Here is a 14,251-nt window from a genome sequence, read left to right as displayed (position 1 = left end):
TTTCTCTAATTGCAAACATAAAATATGTTCAGTACCAAAAACTGGTAATGCAAGGATAAACACAAAAGCAAATATTGGTTCATATTGTACCAACCAAAAGATAGCCACTGTTAAAAATTTTATATATGTCCTTTCAGTAATTTTGCATGCATATATATGTATATATTGTATAAATAACGATATATGAGTACAATGGAATACCGAGTCATAAGAAAAGATGAAATATTGCCATTTGAGACAACATGGATGGATCTTGAAGGTATTATGCTAAAATAAGTGAAACAAATCAGATGGAAAAGGACAAAAACCATATGATTTCACTCATAAGAAGAATGCAAAACAAAAAAGAAACAAATGAACAAACAAAACAAAACAAGAACAAACTCAGAGATACAGACTACAGATTGGTGGATACCAGAGGGGAAAAGGGGTGGGTAAAGGGCAAAATACTTAAAGGAGGTCAATTGTATGGTGACAGACGGAAACTAGGCTTCGGGTGCTGAGCATGCTAAACTGTACACAGATATCTAATTGTTATGTTGTACACCTGAAATTTGTATGTTAACCAATGTTACCTCAATTCAAAGAAAAAGTGTTTTTTGCAGAAGAACAATTTATTTGCCAGAGGATAGGTCTCTAATATTAAACCCCTTTCTATTTGTTTTTAACTTTTAGATATATTACTAGTATTTTTATAAAATATGATAAATCTGACCTAAAACTGTAGTGATATTTTTATTTCTTTTCTTCCCCCCTTTCAGATGAGAAGATCTATGCTGTTATAACAAATCCAAACAACATAAATGTTCATAAAATAAAAAGTGAAAGTATAAAATATAAAGTGAATATTTGAATTCTCTCTGTCCTAAATTCCATTTCCACAGTGATAACTTTTAATATTTTGGTTGTATCCTTCTTTTCTATGTATATATAGACATACATTTATTTATAATTAAAAACATAAAAATCAGACCATGCTAATATATAATTGTTCTGCAACTTACTTTTTTCCAACTTAGCAGTATATCACAAACATATTTCCAATAGTTTTACCTCATTCTTATTAATAGCATGATGGCACTCCATTATTTAATATACTGCAATTTATTTATCAATATATTATTAATGAACATTTAGGTTCTTTCATATTTTATTAGAAAAAGTGCTGCCAGAAACATCCTTGCTGTATTTCTTTACACATTCATGTGAGTACTTTTACAGTATAAATTTTTAGACATGGGTTACTGGGCAAAAATGTACATTAAGACTTTTGATAGACACTGAGTTTTTACCCACTTGATATATGAAGCAGGGGTGGTCTGCAGAGTTTAGGGCAGGAACACAAACTAGGGTCCAATGCTGGGGGCATTTTTCTAGCTGGTATTATGGAAGTAGCTTGACTTTGTGTGTCTTGGAATCTTCTGTAGGATAATTTTATTATCACATTCAAACTGGTAATAGATAAGTTATGTATGGAGATGAGAAGACAAAGCTCTGGCTAGACCAACTTCTCATTTCAGAACTATGAGGGCTGATACTAATTCTTTTAGTAAAAAGAAAAATTAATACAGTTTCATTGAAGCTTCAAACAGGGCAGACAGATCCTCTTCTGACTGAGGGCGTGGTGCAAGCTTGGTGACCCTTTCCTGAAACATTAAACAAAAGGAGTTACTCAGGGCTTTGAAAAGACAGTTTGTAAAAGGTACTAGGTTGTGCAAATGAACTTGGGCATAAGAAACAATGACTTAATAATAGTTGTATCTTTAAAACTCATATTTCTTGTTTGCTTCATACTAGCTGATTTGCAACTCAGAAGTTTATCAAAGTGATGCCTCTTTCACACAAAGCTTTCTTTTTTTAAATTGTAGTTTACATTAAAAATTATTTTGTATTAGTTTCAAGTGTACAGCATAGTGGTTAGACAATCATATACTTTACAAAGTGACCCCCTCAATATTTCAAGTATACACCTGACACCATACACAGTTTTAACACTATTACTGACTAAATTCCCTATGCCGTACAGCTTTCAAAAGCCTTATACCTTGCCTTCTTGTCCTTGCCTTATGCCCTGGCAATAGCCTTCTGCCCAAATGTACAGAACCAAACCAACCTTGGGAAAAACAGCTCCTATAATGACCAAACAGCATTGGTCAGCAACCTCAGCCAGTTTTCCGTGTGCAGAGAGCCCTGTCCCAGGCACAGCATATGCAGCCAAATGACACAGAACCAGCTGCCCCTGACTTCAAAGACTATATATTTTGCAACTTGGACTTCAGGTATATTCAAAAGAATTTCATTAAGACATAACTTTCAGGCTACAGGCAACAAGTGGCTCCTTTTAAAATATTAACTAAGGTTTTATCTTTACCTTCCCAAACACATTCGGTGACTTGCTTAATTTTCCAATGATTGCTAAGTCAAGTTAGCAAAGCTAGCCAGCACATGCTTTGGCTATTTAAACTCCTGTATAATCCCCTGTCCCAGTGGCTCCTTGATGCCTCTGGAACAAGGGATTAAAAGATACTATAATGACTATGTCCAAATTTCTGGGCCTAAATAAAATTAAGAAATGTAGCAGTTTGGGGGGTTCCATTTTCATGGGTCTCTCAGTCTGTTTTTTTTTTGTGGTTAGCACTTGTTTGGGAGAACAGCTGGTAGAAGAGGGAAGCTCCATGAGGGAAGGGCTATGTTCATTCCATGCTTAGCACCTCCCGGAGTGCTCAGCACACAGTAAATGGGCCCTCAACCGTTATTTGTTGAATTAATGAAGATGGTGGGAGAGGGGATATTGGCATGTCAAAATTCATACATTTTCATTATCTCAGAAATGACACCCAGGCAATAAGGCAAAAACCCAGTAGTCATCCCTGATTCTTCTTTCCCTTTCTCTACATGTCAAATCCATCAAAGTCTATCAGACCAACCACAAAACTAAATCCCAGATCTGACTGTTTCCACTTCCCATTCTACCTGAATCCAAATCTAAGTCTCCTTCAGTCCTCTGTTCTACTTGAAAAGCCTCTTAAACTCACAACTATCAACAACTGGATCTAAAAACAGAAACAAACTAATCAAAACTAGAACAGGAACAGAATCACAGAAATGGAGATCACATGGAGGGTTATCAGTGGAGAGGGGGAGAAGGGAGAATAGTGGGGGGAAAGGTGCAGGGAATAAGAAGCATAAATAGTAGGTACAAAAGAGACCAGGGGAGGTGAACAATAGTATAGGAAATGGAGAAGCCAAAGAACTTATATGTACAACCTATGGACATGAACTAAGTCAGGGGGAATGCTGCAGGGATTCCAGGTAGAAGGGGAAAATGGGGAGAAAAAAGAATGGGACAGCTGTAATAGCATAATCAATAAAATACACTTAAAAGAAAAAGTGTTTAACAAGTGTTAGATTGTGGAAAAACTGGAACCTTGGTGCACTGTTGGTGGGAAAGTAAAATGGTACAGCCGCTGTGGAAAACAGTTTGGCAGTTCCTCAAAAAGTTAACATAGAATGGCCATGTGATCCAACAATTCTATTCCTAGCAGACCCAAATAAATTGCAATTAGGGACTAAAACAGATGCTTTTAAACCAATGTTCTTAGCAGCATTATATGCAATAGCCAAGAGGTGGAATCAACCCAAGAGTCTATCTGCAAGTAAACAAACAAGCAAAATATGGTATAGCCACACAAAGGAATATTAGTCAGCCATAAAAAGGAATGGAATTATAAAACACTGAAGACATTATGCTAAGTGAAATAGGGCAAAAACAATAAGGCAAATATTGTATAAGTCCACTTACATGAAGTACCTAGCATAGGCAAATTCATAAAGACTGAAAGTAAAATAGAGGTTATCAGGGGCTGGGGAAAGGGGTAAAAGGGGACAACAGTAATGTTATTTGCCATTAAACAATAGAACAGAGCTTCTACTGGGGATGATTAAACAGTTCTGGAAATGGACAGTGGTGATAGTTGCATAAGATTGTAAATATACTTAATGGCATTAAATTAAATAGCATTAATTTTGGTTAAAATAGTTGGTTTTGTTGGGTATATTTTATCACAGTTTAAAAAATAAACCTTGCACTGGCTGGTGTGGCTCAGTTTGCAGATTCGATTCCCAGTCAGGGCATATGCCTGGGTCAGGGGCCAGGGCCCAAGTTGGGGATGTGCAAGAGGCAACCAATCCATGTTTCTCTTGTACATCATTGATGCTTCTCTCCCTCACTTTCTCCATCCCTTCCCCTCTCTCTAAAAATAAATAAATAAAATCTTTTTAAAAATAAAGAAAATAAATCTTAAAAAAAGAAGAATGGATGGACAGATGGCAGAAGGAGGGGGAACAACGCTGACCAAGTATGGGTGGAGCCAAGGTAAAACTGTATATCCCAGCTGATCTTTTAGAGACTAAGGAATGTTGAAAATCCACAGCAAGGCAGACACTTGTTCACGGTGACCTACATATACCTTTGTGGCAGGGTCAAGAACTGAAGTTCAGCATTTGCTACAGCCAAAGATTGATGTCCCATTATTTTGTTGATAATGGACTCTTACTGGATGAGCAAAGGGTCCTTCAAATGATACAGTTCATCTTTGGTGAAGTAGTTCAAGACTCTCAGAAGTACTTCAGGCCAAGCTGAACTGAGTTTTTCTTTTAGATTTCTAACTCCCAATGACTGGTTCAACAGGGCAAGGACGTAGTTTGTGATATATCCTCATGCATGTCATCGATGCCACTAACAGCTAAATTCTTAAAATTAAGATGTGTTCTGCAGTGTGCTATTATTTATCAATGTGTAAGACCGAAAGACAACTGATTAACATGGACACTGAAATAAATCTGGACTACTACTTTTAGCACATTCATAAAATAACAACATTTGAGCTGGTCTGCCTGCCAGGGAGTGGAAGTACTCATTTTGGTAGACAGGTCTCCTCAGTAATGAAATGTTTTGATTTGAAATGTAAATGTTTCTTTCCAGAGGTTTCAGAAATCCAGCTTGGAAGATTAATTTATTCTTGCCCGCTCCCCTCACAGCCTGGCTATGGCCGTTGGAAGCCTCTGCACACAGGACTGCTATTTGCCGCTGCCAGTATGAGCTGGCTGTTTGGTCAAGAATACTGGCCTGGTTGTTCCTCCCAGAGAAAACCAATCCCTCGCCTCTGAACATAAAAGAAGCTTTATCAGATGTTGACTACATGAAATAACCTTTTTTTGCAGGAGTAAGTAGATCCCCTTCACTACCTTAAATCCTGCAGATACTAAGTGAAGATTAGTGCGCTGCATGTAGAAGTTCTGAAGTAGCTATAGTACACCTATGAAATATTTACTGCTGCCCAACAAAAAACCCATAGTAGTTGTTCATTTGTAAGACAAGCTTATTTCTAAGATTCCTTCTAAAGCCCTATCAATATACCTCTCTCTTTATCTACATGTATACCTATATATCTGTATGTCTATCTATATCTATATAGCTATCTCTCTCTATATATATCATATATATGACATTGACTCCAAATGTGACAGTTAATTCAAATTAACTGTGTTAATCCAAATGTGACAGTTAATTCAAATTAACTGTGTTTCTAACACAATAAAAAAAAGGCAGCATGCCTGCTGGGACAGCCTGAGGGAGTCCTACTTTATAAACATGACTTGTATTCCAAAGATTCAATTTATCTTGCATCTTTTGTGAAACAAAGAAATTAGTTTTGTCTAATTAAGGTTTTGCTATTGGTATTTCCCAGTATGACATGTACTCTGTGGCATTCAGACTGATACCTACTCAACTTGCTATTTTAGTGGATGGTCTCAACTGTTAATCTGGAACAGCTTCTGAAAGTAGAAGTCTGAGCACAGCAGAACTAAAACAGTAAGCATGACTTCTGGCAAGATGGAGGCATAGGTGGATGCACCCCACCTCCATGCACAACCAAGATTAGAACTACAACAATTTAGAGCAAGAATAACACCCAGAACTGATAGAGAATTTATCTGAATGGAAGTTGGACAGCCAAGAAGTTGAAGTAGACCCGTTCATCCAGACCGGTAGGAGGAGCGGAGAGGAGGAGCCAGGTGGGCACGGGTCGGTGGTGCAAGGAGGTAGGGGAGAACTTGGTGCGAACTTGGCAAGTAAGCCATCCGGGGTGCAAGATTGCAGTGGTGATCCCTGAGTATGCAAGCAGCGGCTGGCGGACCCAGTGAGGCGGCAATTGTGGACCACGGCAGAGCTCGCAACCCCGGATACCAGAGAAGGGACTGAGATCCCAGGAGAATGGAAATACCGCCATTGTTCCCTCCCATCCCCGTCCCCGCTCCCGCCCCCACATATAACGTCACAATCTAGCGACTGGGGGTGCCCAGCCTCGGTGAACACCTAAGGTTCCGCCCCCCACTGTAACAAGAGCGACCAGACCGGAAAAATAAAAAGAGAGACAGGGAGAGAGACATGTGTCCAACAGAAGAACAGATCAGGACTCATCCTTTTGAGCGACTAAGAAATAGCCAATCTATCAGATGCACAGTTCAAAACACTGGTGATCAGAAAGCTCACGGAATTGGTTGATTTTGCGCACAAATTAGATGAAAAAATGCAGGTTACCATAAAAGAGATGAAGGAAGGTGCACGGAGAACCAATAGTGAAGGGAAGGAAACTGGGTCTCAAAACAATAGAGTGGACCAGTGGACCAGGAGGAAGAAAGAAACAACCAAGCAGGAAAGAATGAAGAAATAAGAATTCAAAAAAAAAACAAGGAGAAGCTTAGGAGCCTCCAGGACATCTTTAAACGTGCCAGCATCCGAATTATAGGGGCACCAGAAGGGGAAGGGAAAAAGCAACAGATTGAGCACGTATTTGAACAAATAATAAAGGAGAACTTCCCCATTCTGGCAAAGGAAATAGTCTTCCAAGAAATCCTGGAAGCTCAGAGAGCCCCAAAGAAGTTGGACCCAAGAAGAAACACACCAAGGCACATCATAATTACATTAGCCAAGGTAAAAATGAAGGAGAGAATCCTAGAAGCAGCAAGAGATAAGGGGACAGTAACCTAAAAAGGAGTTCTCATCAGACTGTCAGCTGATTTCTCCAAAGAGACCTTACAGGCAAGAAGGGGCTGGAAAGAAATATTCCAAGTCATGAAAGACAAGGACCTACATCCCAGGTTGCTCTATCCAGCAAAGCTCCCATTTAGAATGGAAGGGCAGATAAAGTGCTTCTCAGATAAGGTCAAGTTAAAGGAGTTCATCATCACCAAGCCATTATTTTATGAAATGTTAGAGGGACTTATCTAAGAAAAGAAAATAAAGAAAAAACATGTATAGTAAAAGGACAGCAAACTCACAATTATTAACAACCACACCTAAAGCAAAACCAAAAGAAACTAAGCAAACAACTAGAACAGGAACAGAACCACAGAAATGGAGATCACATGGAGGGTTAGCAACAGGGGGGTGGGAGGAGGAGAGGGGGGGGAAAAGGTACAGAGAATAAGTAGCATAGAATGTAGGTTGAAAATAGATAGGGGGAGGGTAAGAATAGTATGGGAAATGTAGAAGGTAAAGAACTTATAAGTGTGACACATGGACATGAACTAAAGAGGGGGGAATGTGGGTGGGAGAGGATGTACAGGGTGGAGGGGAGTGAAGGGGGGAAATGGGACAACTGTAATAGCATAATCAATAAAATATATTAAAAAAAGAACAACAACAACAACAACAAAAAACAGTAAACGTGTGTCAATGTGCCCTGATGGCTGGTAGATGCATTGCCACCAGCAATTAAATGGCCAAAAAAATCATACAGTTTCATCTGAAAATCATGGATACCATTCACAGAGGTTGACAAACACATATTCCTGAACACTTTCCTGGGCTATATAAGCAGAACTTTTCAGAGGACCCTTTGCAGAAGGACACTATCATTAGGACCATAAGAGCCAGAGCTACATCAAAATCGTGATGACTGCTTGGTCTCTGGTGTCCCTAGACAGGCTTTTATGGCTCCTTGTCATTGGTTGAATTCTATTAAATCTAAGAAAACTTCTCAAAAAGTTACCACCATTCATCCATTAAGCTCACCTAGACAGAAGGTTTAGGAGGAGAGGGCTGCAGGTATGTGTTCGTTTAACATGTTTACTAGCCCAAGACAGATGCAATAGAGGGTGGATGACCAAATGAGGCAGGTTCCAACCTTCATGGAACTCACAGTCTAGTAGATTTGGATGGAATAACTGGGACAGTCATGGTTTTTGTTCATTTAGTCCCTGGGACTTGTGGGTTAGGACCCAGAATTTGTGAGTTAGTCTAGGAGCTTTGCTACACTTTGAGACTCCTCTTTTTCTCATTCATTTGTATTTTTAGATGCAACAGAGTCCATTTAGACTAATCCTCAGTCTGAGTCAGGGAAACTGATGACCCATGGGCCATGTATGGTTTGTACATTGGGAAATGAGGGAATTCAACGCAGATACTCAGATTGTGAATTTTGTGAAAATTGAAAGTTCTACCAACACTGGGATCTGAATTTCTACTTGAAGATAATAAATTTTAGTTGAAAAGAGGCTTACCCAATGAAATAAGCCATGTGCTTTCCATTTCACCAAAGTTCCCACCATTCACTACTGCCTTAAATTGCTTTGTTCATTGCTGTTACCTTCCTGGCTCCTGTGGACAGGAGTAAACCCATACAAATATTATCTTATCTGAGCTGAGGTCTTCAACATTCTAAGCATTTGCTAAGTGAGGATGAAGCTAGTGTAAAGCCCTTTCTTAACTGAGCAGGATGCTGTGTGAGTGGATATTCCAGCTGTTAACTCTGTTCAAAATTCAGGCATAGATGTGTGAATACCTTTGGGCACACATGCCTTCTCTTCATGTCCTCATAATGTTTAAGTGATCTTGCCTTTCTCATTCTGGACAGGAGGACTAAACGAGCACTCCACATGGTGAGCATGGTGTGTTCCACAGACTGAGCACTCGTGGCTCTGGCTCTCTGTTGTAAGGTTTTCACCTGTTAGGATCTGATGCTATAGCACCAGGGTATCTGATCCTACATGGAAAAGACGTCTGATGGGGAACAAACTCTCTTCATGAGAACCTCCAGAGGAGAAACTCTACATCTATTATGATTCCTCTACCAAATATAGGGTGGCAGCTCAGTTTACATTCTTTAGCAACATGTAGCCCTGGCTGGTGTGGCTCAGTGGACTGAGTGCCAGCATGCAGATCAAAGGGTCACCAGTTCAGTTCCCAGTCAGGGCACATGCTTGGGTTGCGGGCCAGGTCTCCACTTGGAGGACACAAAAGAGGATAACACAGTGATATTTCTCTCCCTCTCTTTCTCCTTCTCCTCCCCTTTCTCTAAAAATAAATAAATAAAATATTTAAAAATAAATAAAAAATGAATTTGTTAGCAACATTTAAATAAGTGAAATAAGACCCAAAGTGACACAGATATGTATGTTATATACTTTATATGTATATGTATAAAATATTTAATCTCCCAAATATGTTAAAAAGTGATTTTGTGGTAGTTGTAAAGACCATGTCTATTCTTCACAAAATTGTAGGAATCTGTAATTCTTTATGAGGGAAAACAGTATTAGTGGCTCTTTTGTAGCAGCTTCATATAGTTTTACAGGGAACTCCAAAAAGAGGAGAAATGGAGAAAAGAGAAATTTTGCCATACCTCAATATGGTTGTTTTTGCCTTGAATTTTTATAAAGGCTCCTTTCAGTTACATCATAAAAGTTTCACACATGCCACAGTTTTATGGAGGAATATAAAGGTGAGGAAGCCTTGGCCCCACCCTCTGGGGAAGGGGAGAGCTGCCCTCTGGTGTGGAGGAGACCTGAAAGCCACGAGAGGACCCCGGGTTTGCAGCTCCTGCATCAAGCGCCAAGTGGACCACGTCTTTCCTGCAGCTTCTAGAAGGGAGTGAGGATGCACTGCGTCTCTTACCTGGGGCAGCGTTCCTTTCACTAATGCAGGGATATCAACCTTGGAGTAACCAATGGCAGCTAGGCCATCATCCACATCCAGATCGAATAAGAGTTTCCGGAGTGTGTCAGCTAAAACAAGCCCAGCATCTGCGATCCTGGCAGTACGGGTGTCGGCTCCTAGAAGACACAAAGCGCTGACTGTAGATGGAGGAGGAAGCTGGCCCTAGGTGTAATTCAGTCCCACGATAGCTGATATATAACCTACTGCTGGCTCCCTCACACGGAGCACAAGGGCACCAATGTGTCTCCACCTGGAGGCTGGCCCAGCGGGCAGTCCCACAGAAGACAGATGGGCCAGGCCAGTGCAGAGAAGTCGCTGGGGCGGCTAACCTGGCTCTCACCTTTCCAAAGGGCTGCTCACCCTTTGTGGGGTGGGACGACAAGGAACAGAGCCAAGAAAAGAGGCGCAGGAAGGAGACCAAGAAAGAAGGCTGGTGTTTGGCTGAGGAAGAAGGAGCATTTGTAGCAGAAAACACAGCTTATGTAACTTTCAAGGCTTGCGATTTGCTGACATCTAGAGGTTTTACACGTTCAGTGTCTTGTCTCACAGCAACATCTAAGGAAAAGACAAACCCTTTGCAAAAACACTTTGTGAGACAAGGATATATGTAAGTACAAAAATTCCAACACTAACTGCCAAAAAAGGAAGAAAATGACAAAAATGGATTATGTATAACCAGGGAAAGAAGTATTTCCTCTCTATAAGTGTTTTTATTTTGGACTTTGTTACCAAGGGGCAAAGCAGGTTCCTCTAAATAAATACTACAGAACTAGTCAGACAGAACCAGGAATGTGGAGAGTCTCAGAAAACAGTTTTTAATATGTAGATAATGATATTGGTGAAGGGAGAGAAGGTTGCCAAGGGTTGGAGATTTGAAAGGACAGAATTTTGGACATGATTAATGATTAATACACAAAATTATAGAGACATCAACCTGGAAGAGCCAGGGGTTCCACCCTCAGGAAAGGTGGCAGCGAAGGTTCCCAGATGAAGGGAACTGATCCCAAAACCTTAGCACCCCTGACCCCATCTATCCTAGTTGAATACATCCACTGCCCTAAAGTGAAGCAATTTACAGGTGGAATGTAGCATTAGTTATTACCCCAAATGCCTCTGCTGCCATCCACGTTCACTTTTTCTGTCTTGTTCAAAAGGAGACTAGAATGCACAGTTCACCTCCACACTGAAGCACATTATTAAATCAATTTTAACCTCTTAGTCTTCTAGGACAGTGGGAACTGTTTTAGTAATCCAGGAAAGGATAAATAGAACCAGATACAGGGCTGGCTGGTGGAGCAGCTGGATGGGGCATAACCTTGCCTGACAAGACCAGTCTCGGTTATGCGGTGCAGCTAAAACACGGAGTAGGTGGAGATGTGATACTCGATACGAGTGTTATGAGATTTCTATTTTCTTGGATTTCTGCCATAAAATACACCATGAAAACATCTGGGGTTTCCTGTGAAGTGTTTTAAAGAAAAAGGGAGGGTAAAGAAAGAGAATACATTTGTATAAAGCTAAGAAAATCTAAGATTACTTAGGGAATTGAAATATTAATGACTAAGTGTAGAATTAATATTAAACAAAATTTCTGATGTGAGAAGAATTGGTGGGTTCTTCCTGCTAGGGTTTTGTCTAACAGAGAAATTGCTTTTTTCAGTAATTTTGTTCATTGTCTAGAATGTTAGCTGTAAGTTCTCTCAGATTTTCCTATTTATCATCCATTTAGCCTACTATTTGGGCTCCTGCCTATTTACATACAGTGTTTGCATATTAACAAAGGCATCTGAGTCCCAACAAATGGGTGAACTACATCTCTAGTCCCAAAGGGAAAAGGGACATAAGATCCTTGGTAAAGTTGGCACCACATTTCCGACAGCACTTGCTGGAAAACCAAGCCCCCAGCACTGCTCCTCTGCCCCAGACTTCTTTTGTGACATTCTCAGCCCAGCACTGGAACTCAGCAAAAAGCACAAATGTCAGAGTGTCAGAGAGAAGCTAGAGTGGAGCAGCCCCATGGAAGGATGTCTGTGGTCATTCCTACCTTCTTGGAAATCTCTCTCCAACAGCTGGTGCTAGGGGAGCATAATGAAGTTTTCTTTTTAGACTTTCCCTTCCTACCCTAAATACAAGTAGAGGAATAAGATGTCTGGAAAGTTAAGAAAAAATACTCATCTACTTAAAAGAGTTCTTGTTTTAGAAAAATACCAAAATTTTACTTAACTACACTATCCTGAATATATTTTATTTCTTCTAAGATTCAAAAGGCACTGTTGGCATCTTATTATAGACATTACTTATTCTACAGAGCAGCAAGATATTCCTCTTTGGTGATCTTTTTAGAAGGTTTCCAATTGTTTAGACTCTCTACAATTGGGAATTAAATTCACTTCATTACCTATTAAAAATACTAACAGCCATTTATAACATTTTGCAGTATGTACAGAGTTTCATTTCCTTGATGAAGAAAAGTGGAAATATGATTATTCTAAACGTAAGCAATATTTAGTTCCATTTCATTGGTAACAAGCTATTAGATACACAAACCTAAAGAATTTTAGTGCTAGACAGGACCTGGAGCAGATCAGTGACATTATTATTAAACTATCTCAAAGCAACATTTTTTTAAAAAAGTATTACTTTTTATGGTTTATCTTCAGAAGCAACCCCAGGAAATGCTCCCCCTATGTGGGTCAGAGAATTGTGAACAATGGTTCATACCCAATATTTCTGCGGTCTCCAGGTGCCGCTCAGGAAACATCTGTGCTGTGAAAGTGAATACGGCTGGGGAGGTCAGCACCACAGACAGGCCATGAGGCTGCGGAGCAAGAAAACAGGTGACCAATGGGGCAAGGTGGTCTTTCATCTGCCTCTTAGATATTAAATTACTTTATCCTGTACTCCAAGCAATCAAGAATTGACAAAAAATTTATAGCAGTTTCAGGGAATGTAAGGTTTAATTAAAGAAGTTATTATGATTTTACCACCAATGGGTGATCCACGCTATAATCCTTTGCTTTATATGTCTTCACTAAGCCTGAAATTGGGTAAGACATTCCATGGCTAGAAAAGAAAAAAAGTCTTTATGTTGACATGCAGATACCAGAAATTCAAGTCAATACAAAGATCTCTTATGGGAGAGCCCTTCACAGTCTCACAAGTTATACATTCTGCTTTCTTTGCTATAAGGATATATTGTTATACGCTTGATATTTGGTGTTATTCATAACAAAAGCTCTGAAATGTTTGAATTCAAATGCTTACAAAATTGTATGCCATTAAAATATGTTGATGCAGAAAATTCTCTCCAAATACATTGGTTAACCTTATAATCTTGAAGAAATTGAAAATTCACTTTGAAGTTCCTTTAATAAGTTTCAGGGCATGCATTTTCTGTCTCACTCTGCAGTATTCTGTCAGTGCATTCCTGCACAGGCTGACCACGCTGGTGGGAGTTTATGAACCGAGATGTGCTGCATTGGCTATGCAAGTTAACCTGCCAGTGATCTGTGCCACCAATAACTGATACAGCCTTCTGAGTGTTACATACTAATGGAGTTGAATCATAAATGGTTTTTCTAGCCTGAAAGACTTACCAGAAAAGGCACCATGGTTTTCATTTGTGGGAGTCTGGGGAGAGGGTGAAGGTTGCTTTAATGGAAAACCTTTTTATATCCTCTTGAATTCGTAATGAACATATAGGATAATACTATAGCTTAACAGATGACTCAAAATATACATTGTGAGAAGTTAATAAAGTTACAATTAATATATTAAAAATAAAATGTTTTATAATAGTAAGATGGTCTGTAAGTCAATTAATATGGGTTATTGGATAGCTTTGTGCTTGTTCACCAAAAGATTTACATTTCACAGAAAATGAAGTTTTTGGTGAACTCTGTAATTATCTATCCCCCTCAAAAAAGGTTACCTTTGCCTATCATCTTTTACAAGGCAGATCAGAAGCTATGGGTCCTCTGATGTGTTGGGTATTTTGGAGTGTGTTTTATCTTTCCCAGGCTCCAGAGTATTCGGAAAATTATTGCTAAGTGTGTTTTCATGATGTGAAAGGGTTCGTGCAGACTTCAAGGGTACCTTTCTGATGATAGCCAATATTTTAGCTTGTTTCTTTTATTTTAACAGTTATATGTGTTCTTTGTAAAAACATCAATATAACCCATAATCCCATTTCCTCAAAATAACTGTTATAGAATTATTTCCTTCTCACCTTCTTATGCATATCTTTAA

At 39.4% G+C, this 14,251-nt stretch overlaps 1 protein-coding gene across 2 annotated transcripts in view; it reads right to left on the bottom strand.

The window, feature by feature from the left end:
- ADHFE1 (alcohol dehydrogenase iron containing 1) overlaps nt 1-14,251 on the bottom strand; it is a 36,322-nt gene continuing 22,071 nt past the window's right edge. For both annotated transcript variants that reach the window (XM_045861070.1, XM_045861071.1), the window contains exons 11-14: nt 12,988-13,066; nt 12,725-12,821; nt 9,962-10,119; nt 1-1,646 (exon numbers count right to left, since the gene is read on the bottom strand). In XM_045861070.1, coding sequence (XP_045717026.1) covers nt 1,563-1,646; nt 9,962-10,119; nt 12,725-12,821; nt 12,988-13,066 — 418 coding nt within the window. In that variant the 3' untranslated portion in view covers nt 1-1,562. The remainder of the gene's footprint in view (nt 1,647-9,961; nt 10,120-12,724; nt 12,822-12,987; nt 13,067-14,251) is intronic.

The sequence above is a fragment of the Phyllostomus hastatus genome, unplaced genomic scaffold (assembly GCF_019186645.2).
Source record: "Phyllostomus hastatus isolate PE091 unplaced genomic scaffold, TTU_PhHast_1.1 phas_scaffold_21, whole genome shotgun sequence".
Taxonomy (NCBI): Eukaryota; Metazoa; Chordata; class Mammalia; order Chiroptera; family Phyllostomidae; genus Phyllostomus; species Phyllostomus hastatus.
This window is presented reverse-complemented; position numbering and strand designations above follow the sequence as displayed.